The 9095-nt window shown below is 41.0% G+C and overlaps 1 protein-coding gene across 2 annotated transcripts in view; it reads right to left on the reverse strand.

The window, feature by feature from the left end:
* Positions 1–9095, reverse strand: part of LOC143282160 (sodium/calcium exchanger 2-like) — a 91055-nt gene that overhangs the window by 21392 nt on the left and 60568 nt on the right. For both annotated transcript variants that reach the window (XM_076587707.1, XM_076587706.1), the window contains 4 exons: positions 8758–8857; positions 2053–2077; positions 1214–1387; positions 111–273 (listed from right to left, as the gene is read on the reverse strand). In XM_076587707.1, coding sequence (XP_076443822.1) covers positions 111–273; positions 1214–1387; positions 2053–2077; positions 8758–8857 — 462 coding nt within the window. The remainder of the gene's footprint in view (positions 1–110; positions 274–1213; positions 1388–2052; positions 2078–8757; positions 8858–9095) is intronic.

Consider the following 9095-nt stretch of genomic DNA (forward strand, 5'->3'; position numbering starts at 1 on the left):
CAACATGACAGAAGAAAGAAAGCAAACAAACATCCAGACAACATGACAGAAGAAAGCAAGCAAACAAACAAACAACCAGACAAAGAAGCGATTCATCGAAGGACCCCTACCGTCGTCATCCACAATGGTGATTCTGGAGATGCTGGGGTCGCCAAGACCAGCGCCCCCTGTGGGGTTCTTCAGGATGATGTAGAAGTCCACGTCCGCTTCGTACTGGTTGTCGTTGATGATGGGGATGGTGATCGACTTCTTGTACTCGTTCTCGTTGAAGGTCTGAAACCACGTCAGCCACATCTCCACCACCACATCGTCGCCATTTCTTGATATCAATATGGCCACATTTCAACATCGACATGGCCACATTTCAACAACAGCATGGCCACATTTCAACAAACACATCATCGCCATTTCTCGACAAAATGGCCACATGATTATCGAAAGCATTTAATAGATCCATCTCCTTTGATATTCACACGGAACATCCCAGGCCAGGACCTTAAAAACCAGCAGGAGTCTCAAGTTTCAGCTATCCTTATGGCGTATCACTAAATGCGCGAAACCTGTATTTTGTACATTTCAGCCACGAGACCCACTCGCTAAAGAAAAGGGGGAAAAAGAAACTCCCCAAACAAAACTTAGTTGATCAAATCAAACCATGCGTACAAACAGCCCAACCGACCACAAAGACGCCATTTCAGGGCTCAACCTAACTTCTTCTTCTTCTGCGTTCACTCGTATGCACACGAGTGGGCTTTTACGTGTATTACCGTTTTTACCCCGCCATGTAGGCAGCCATACTCCGTTTTCGGGGGTGTGCATTCTGGGTATGTTCTTGTTTCCATAACCCACCGAACGCTGACATGGATTACAGGATCTTTAACGTGCGTATTTGATCTTCTGCTTGCATATACACACGAACGGGGGTTCAGGCACTAAGCAGGTCTGCACATATGTTGACCTGGGAGATCGTAAAAATCTCCACCCTTTACCCACCAGGCGCCGTCACCGTGATTCGAACCCGGGACCCTCAGATTGAAAGTCCAACGCTTTAACCACTCGGCTACTGCGCCCGTCTCAACCTAACATATACCATACATCAGTATGTAGACACATGGTGCCGGTCAGACCTCAAATACCCACCAGGGTTATGACCCGTCCCGAGAAAAGTTTCCCCATGCTTAATCTTAATTTACGGCAGTGGAAGAGCACTCACCAAGGTACCCTGGGTGTACTTGAAATCCTTTCCGGGTTTAGCCGAGCCTTCGCGGGTCTCATAGTCTATACTGACCACACTCGTAATGGCACTGGGGTCGGGGGCAGCTAGACTGACACCGCTGGGGCTGATAGGGGTGGTGGCCTGGCCATTCTTCGTGGAGTGGTTCGCGTTCTGGAAGGAAAACGGAACGGCTTAGGCAGATGTGGTCCAGGCCCATACAACTTCACAGCTATCACGACGAAAAAAAAAAAATATATATATATATGTGTGTGTGTGTGTGTGTATGTGTGTGTGTGTGTGTGTGTGTGTGTGTGTGTGTGTGTGTGCTGTGCGCGCGCGCGCGCGCGTGTGTGTGTGTGTGTGTGTGCATGTGTTCGTTCTTTTGTTTAGCGTCTTTTCACTATCAGTGATATTAGACGTTAAAAAAAAGGGTGGGGGGAGGTGGCGGGAAGAGGAAAACAGACAAAAAAAGGTCAACTAGAAAACTACCGTAAAATGTATAACTAACATGCAATTACATTTAACAGTAACAATTCAATAATAATAATGATAATTGTGTGTGTGTGTGTGTGTGTGTGTGTGTGTGTGTGTGTGTGTGTGTGTGTGTGTGTGTGTGTGTGTGTGTGTGTATGATAGTCAAACAGTTTTGAGTCACTTTCGGTGCATTCTAACTGAAGGCAAAACAAGAAAAACGGATAGGAAAGTACGGGGATGGAGAGAAACAGAGACAGAAACAGAAAAAGACAGACCGAGAAGAGACAGACGAAAGAACGGACGGACGGAGGGACAGCGGGACAGAAAGCGGAGGTTCAAAACAAAAAGCTATGTCGTCTTACCATGTTCTTCATCACTGATAGTGATCTGCAACACAAAATATACATTTCATTTTCAGTTCTCACAAACACAGCTTTAGCTCGAGGCCAAAGAAAAACAAAGTTAGCGATGGCAAACTGATAACAATTATTGTGTTCCTGTTGACTGTTCTGAAAGTAATGATAAATGGCACTGTTAAGACATTCTATGAACTGTGGGCCTAGTGGTAACACAAGTAAGTTATCTGTTTGTAAAATAACAAATGGATAACAGAAAACAATTTGCAGCCAACGTTTAAGAATAAAAAAGTAACTGTATTTTCCTTTTTTTCGTTTTTTTTAAAAATCTGTTGTCTTTATGACTGTTGTAAAAATACAGTAATTCACAGATCATTAATTAAATCAAATTAAATTCCCTTCCCTCTTTCTGACAATAAACTCGCTCGCGAACACACACACACATACACACACACAATCTCTCTCTCTCTCTCTCTCTCTCTGGACTGTAGCAAATATCTCTCTCTCTCTCTCTCTCTCTCTCTCTCTCTATATATATATATATATATATATATATATATATATATATATATACCCTTAGAACAAACTAGTCTCAGATACAATAAATACTATGCAAACACGTACATGGCTAATAATATTATAGAACTCCACTCAAAAACTTCATTTTGCACGAAAAGCACACAGACCTAAAACATGTACCTAAAAACACAGACATCGTAAACTGTTTCTTTAGTGTTAGGACCAACACCAGTATGGACGATATAAATACGAGCGAATTCGTGTTATCTGTTTTAAAGCATCAACAGGCTGGGTGAAACAAGCAAACATACAAACAGACGCCTAAACGTAATTACCCATACTAAACAGAGTGAAACCCAGAGTGAGAAAGACAGACAGACAGAGAAATAACAGGAATGTTTCTACAAACATACTAAAACGCAGTACTAATGGATCTAACCTCCCCGGGATAGTAATAAAATCTACACCCAGGACAGTCTTCCAGTCCCACTGGAGAACAATACATCACCTTATCAAGTGCTATACAAGTCTACCAGACACCGCTGAGGACTGCTCACCAGTTCACTACAGGATAAACCATGCAGAAATATAAACCTGGACATCCTGTCACCTCGGTTTTGAGGAAGGAGCGAGAGTGAAGGAGACAAGAGAGGGTGGGGGAAGAGACAGAGGAGGGAGGAGGAGAGACAGAGAGCACGTGTGTGTTTCGGTGTGCTTCCTGTGCAGAAGCACGCACATATTAGTCACTCTAATTCTCGCTATGTATTTACACCATTCAGCAAATTGCCAACATTAGAAAATTATACCAGGAAAAGAGAGTGTAAACAGTACAAATAGGCTAATAGATACACAGGCAGAAGACCAAGCCGGTAGATAGATACACAGATAAATGAACATATAAAAGGCGTAGAAAGGCTTACAATAAATAGGTTGTCTTGGGAAAAAAAGACTACGCTTTCTCTAAATCAGACGTTGCTTAAACAAAGCAACAAAAACTGTAACAGGATAATACAGTTCTTATCTAACAAGAGAAATAGCTTCTTTCCTGGTTGAAAATACACAGTAGAACGAGAGGGTGGCATTGAAGGACAGAGAGAGAGGGCGGGTGAGAGCGGGTGGAGAGAAGGAAAACAGAAACAGAAAAAGCATGAACACAAGAAGAGAAAAAGAGACGGGGAGGGAGGCAAGGACAGGTATAGAGAAGTAATGGGGGGTGGGGGGTGGGGGGGTAGAAACAGTCAGGGAAAAGAAGGAAAGGAAGAGACAGGGAGGGAAGAAGAGAAAGAAAAGTGGATGGACAGAAAGAGAAAGAACGACGTGGATGGAAAACGGATGACGAAAGGGCAACAGAGGGAGTTGTGGGAAAGAGGGTAAAATAGCATGAAAGGTGAGTGAGAGAGAGAGAGAAAGGGTTGATGAAGGTGCAGGCGATAAAGAGAAAGGGGACAGAACCCACAGAGCTACTCCGCCGCACACTTTCTCTATGAACACACCTCTACCAATCCAGCACGGCTTACAGCTACACGTAAAGTGCCCTTTCCGAAAACAATCATTTCAGCATACAAAAGAAAAGACAAGCATTGGACAAAAGATCCCAATTTGTTCCATACAATCATACACACTACCAGAAACTACACTTCTTTCCCAAGCGCTCAATGGCCGCGACTGGTGACACTCATACTGCATAAAGGACGGTACAGCATCGTCAACGTGTAGTTCTGTTGACACAGCTTCTTATGATTAGCAGTTAAAAACGTGTTTCCAAAAAACCAAATATAAAACACAGTTCAGTACCAAGCGATGGTCAAAACGCTTTAACCAGATTAGTAAGTCTCAGTTTTAAAAAAGCGTGCTGGATTGGTTACTATGCATAGAAAACAGACACACCACACATAAACTAGCAATTCAGTTTGCTTTATTTCTATGGGTTTTTTTTCTGTTTCTTTGATTCTTTGACATCAGTTATTATTTGTATTTTTTGTTTTTCAATTTGTCCCGACCGGCAGTGCGAAAGTGTCGCGATTTCATTGAATAAGTTTGACTGCACGAGAGAACAAGGAGAAACAGACAGACAGACAGACAGTCGACAGAGACAGCAACAGAGAGAGAGAAAACGCGACAGAGAAAGAAACATAGAGAGAGAGAGACAGAGCGACAGAGACAGACAGAAAGACAGAGAGACAGACAGACAAGAGACAGTAACAGGGGAGAGTGAAGTAGAGCGGGAAGGACATGAAGAGCAACAGTAAGGAACACTGTAGCCGGGAAAAATCGAAACTCTGAACATAAAAAAAAAGATGAATAATTTCGAAAATTCCAGTTCGTCAACATTTTCGTGCTGCTCAATAATAAGATCTGAAAACGACCTTATACAGTATGGTCACCGAAAGGTCTAAGCCAGGTACTAGTACTACGAAGAAGATACACAGAGCTAGCCAGCCTCAGCACTCATCCACATTTACCCTCTGGAGGTCCTTTTGTCGCTAGAAATCAGGATGCGCGAAAAGCGCGGTGCAGAGAGACACAGACACAAAGGCATCAGTACACAGGCAGGCGCGCACACAGTAAAATGGCATATAGAACAAGTCATAAAGTGAAAGCAAAATTGCCTTTGGCGAATACATTCTTTCAGATCGATTGTAGATGAATTAATATGTGAAAATATATATGTATATAAACATAAATGAATAAACTATATACATACATATATATACATCAATATGTATATCATATATATATATATATATATATATATATATATATATATTCAATAAAGCAAAACACACCACCAGTGAGAATATGTACATACATTTGGAAAGCATACGTTATTTACTGTTTAACTGACAACAAACAAAACTTCAATTTATTAGCTAGCTAAAAATAATGACTGACTGACTGATTAACTATCGACTGAGGAAACGTTTACACTGCAAGTGCCAGTAACCATAAATAGTGATAAGTAACCAGCTTCAGCCGCAGGTTATATGCTGTCAGGTTGCAAAAAAATCAAAAGAGTAGATACTGAAAAACAAAAAAAACAAAAAAAAAGTGTGACCCTACTAGGGTTATAATGCCACACCGAGGTCAAAGATCAACCGTACTACAGGCTTTGTGTCCCAACAATCACGTGAGACAAACGAAGGTCAAAGTTCAAGGTTACCTTACTCGGGTTACCATGACACAAACATGTCGCAGTGACGCAGTTTGTGCGACGCTGACATTAGATCATAATATCTGGGCCACTCTAGGCTGACATGTCATCGGAAAAAGCAGAAGGCAAAGCAGAAAAACCGAAGCCATACGCAGGTAAAAGTGATTGTTAGGTCATGGTGACCGAACCATTCCACTGTGATAAATTTCGTGATCTAAGGTAATAACACCTTAGATCACGAAATTTATCACAGTGGAATGGTTCGGTCACCATGACCTAACAATCACTTTTACCTGCGTATGGCTTCGGTTTTTCTGCTTTGCCTAGTTTTGGGTTACGGTTAAGTGTCACATCGATATAGGTCACAATAGTATGAATCATCGTTTCTTTGCTTGGCAGATATTGTGCAGCATATATGGATTTGTCCGAATGCAGTGACGCCTCCTTGAGTAACTGGACTGAACTGTTTTGTGGAACTGACTTGGATGTTACAGACGATATCCACTTTTGGCTTTTAGAAAATAAACTTGTGATACGCGAGCAGGCTGAATTATGAACATATTCGAATCTACACGCAAAGCATTCTGTGATGACAGTCATCGCAGCAAACAGGCAGTGATGTTTGTCTGTGCACTTGGCTCACATGACACAAGATGAAAACTGAACCTGTGAACCTCGCTGTAGTGCTACAATCGTGAGACTTTGGTCAGTTTGGCACTTGTGTGCGATATTGTGACATGTTAGACATTTATGATAGTCCGGTATCTGTTAAAAAACAACAAACAAGAAACAAACAAACAAAAACTCGCTGTCCAATCTGCATCCAGTGTGCCGTGCAAAATGGGTGCTGCACACTCAACTAACGCTCGTTTTATCCGTGATGTGATCTTATCACCTTAATACCACTCTGCACGCGATTTCCCGCCATTATAGGTTCGTTTCACCCAAGATTATCTTAATTCCACCCGCCACACGCAAATTACAAGCGATCTTCCGTCAACATAGATTCGTTTCGACTTCGATCTGACAGTGTGTTTGGCCTGTGTGCAGCCTGAACCCCCCCCCCCCCCCCCCCCCTCACCCCAACAATCACTGTGAATGGACGTTGAAACAAATCAAAGTAATGGATTCTGCATTTTTGTAACCCAAGCTTGATATTTTTTCAGCTTTTTTCAAAAACAAAATCAGTCCCGATGTTTATCGTTGTCTAACTGCAAGCACTGGATAAACTAACAAATAAATCTAAAACAAAATGCAGCTTATTCAAAGTAAATGTGGTCTTTCATCTGCTTTATAAAAAAATTTAAAAAAAAAAAATAAAAAAAAAACCATCAGTACACCTATCTGAGAAATTATTGGCAACAGAGAAGAGAAAATATTGTATTTTCTGTGGTGTAAAAATGTTTTATATAAAGATTTCTGACGCTCTTAGTATCTGTGCCTCCGATAGTCTTTATCTGTTATCTTTATTCTATCAATCTTTATTTGTCTTGATAATTAACATTCCAAGAACATTGCAATTCTAATGCACATCCCCATTTCATACCATTAATGTGGGCAAAACAAGCGTATTGTTTCTTGTGCAAGCAATGCGAGCGTTGGCGAGCGTGATACACCATAGACATTTTGACAGCAACACAAAATTTAAAACAATGGTGTCAATCTCCTTTGTTCTAATCACAAATACGATCACAAATGACTTATATGAAGACAGAAAAAGGTGAAACATTCTAAAGCAAACAACAACAACAACAACAACAACACACACACACACACACACACACACACACACACACACACACACACACACACACACACACACACACACACACACACACACGCACACACGCACACACACAATAATAATAATAATCATAATACAGCGCAAAAGCGTCTAAACAAACAGCCTTAGTGATTATGTCTAAACTATCTGAATGTAATTAAAATCGCACTGTTATTTAATATGAAAATACGAAAAAGCAATTGCGAAAGAAGCATGAATGGAATAGCTTTTAGTGTGTGGCTATTACAGACAAAAATATGAAAAGACAGCATCGAGGAAAGGAAGAGACTGGCCCTAAGAACTAGCAAACCTGTTAGCGTCATGCGAAGGGATAAAAAGCAAAGGAAAATCGTGTCATCGTTATTATCAGAAAATTCAACGATTTCCTGACATGAGCAAATACCGCAGTTTTCTTCCTTTATCTTCCCCGTATTTTTCTCCGGCTTTCTTCCCACTCTTTCTTTCAAGTACCTTTCTCTGTTTCTGCTATTCCTTCCTTTTCATTTCTTCCATTCTTCGTGGGTAAATAATAATCCCATCGGCAATCAAACTTGGCTCCTTAATTTCATAATCTGTTTATTTCTGTTTACCCGAAACAACGAATTTAGCAGCAGTAAGGTTTTATCGCTCCCGTTCAGTAAAAAGACGTAAAATTATTGTGTTTGGAGGGCGTGAGAGCGAGGGTGGGGAAATGGGAATGATATGAGGAGGGGTGGGGGGTACTTCGAACACAAATAATCGATCTGGTCCGATAGACTCTTGATGGTGAAAATGTCAGAATAGGCTTCCACTTACAACAGCCAGTTGTGATATAATATTCTCGCTGGCGAAAAGGTCAAAATAGATCTATTTATAGGAGCTGATGAGAAAATCTGACAGGAAATGTCGGTGCGCGTGTACATTTGTGGGAGGGCGTGAGCGTGTTTAGGCTGCAGAACAACATTATGAAAAAAAATCTTTAAAACATAAAAGCAAACAAACAAGCAAGCAAAAACAAAAAAGAAAGCACAAAAAATGCTATTTAACAAAAACCTTGTTGAGGAAATTCCTTAATTCATCCATCATCGAACATGAATAAAATAAATGAATAGATAAATAAATGGATAAATAAATAAATGATAAACATGGAAAGGCCGAAAATGAAGAAATCTGAAACAGATTCCGAGAAAGACAGACGGAGACAGAGACAGACACACACACATACACGCACGCTCGCACGCACGCATGCACAGACTGACTGACGTGGAAGGCAACTTACAGGATCTGCCTGTGAAAAAGCACATCAATGTCCAGCGTGCCCGCACTCTCCAGCACAGCATAGCGGTCAGAAGCAAAGGTGAACTTGCCCATCAGATCACCTGTCAAATGTAGGTATGTCACATACACTACATGCAGAAGAAAATGCAGAAAGAGCCAAAATAAAATCGATATATAAGAAGACAGGGGTAGTGTGTTGAAAAAAAAAAGGAGGAAAAAGACGATTAGATTAAAAACAATTAAAATATAAAAAAAACCCATGTTTAAAAAACGACAGAAAGGAAAGCGAAATGTGTGTGTGTGTATGTGTGTGTGTGTGTGTGTGTGTGTGCGCGCGCG

The sequence above is a fragment of the Babylonia areolata genome, chromosome 5 (assembly GCF_041734735.1).
Source record: "Babylonia areolata isolate BAREFJ2019XMU chromosome 5, ASM4173473v1, whole genome shotgun sequence".
Lineage (NCBI taxonomy): Eukaryota > Metazoa > Mollusca > Gastropoda > Neogastropoda > Buccinidae > Babylonia > Babylonia areolata.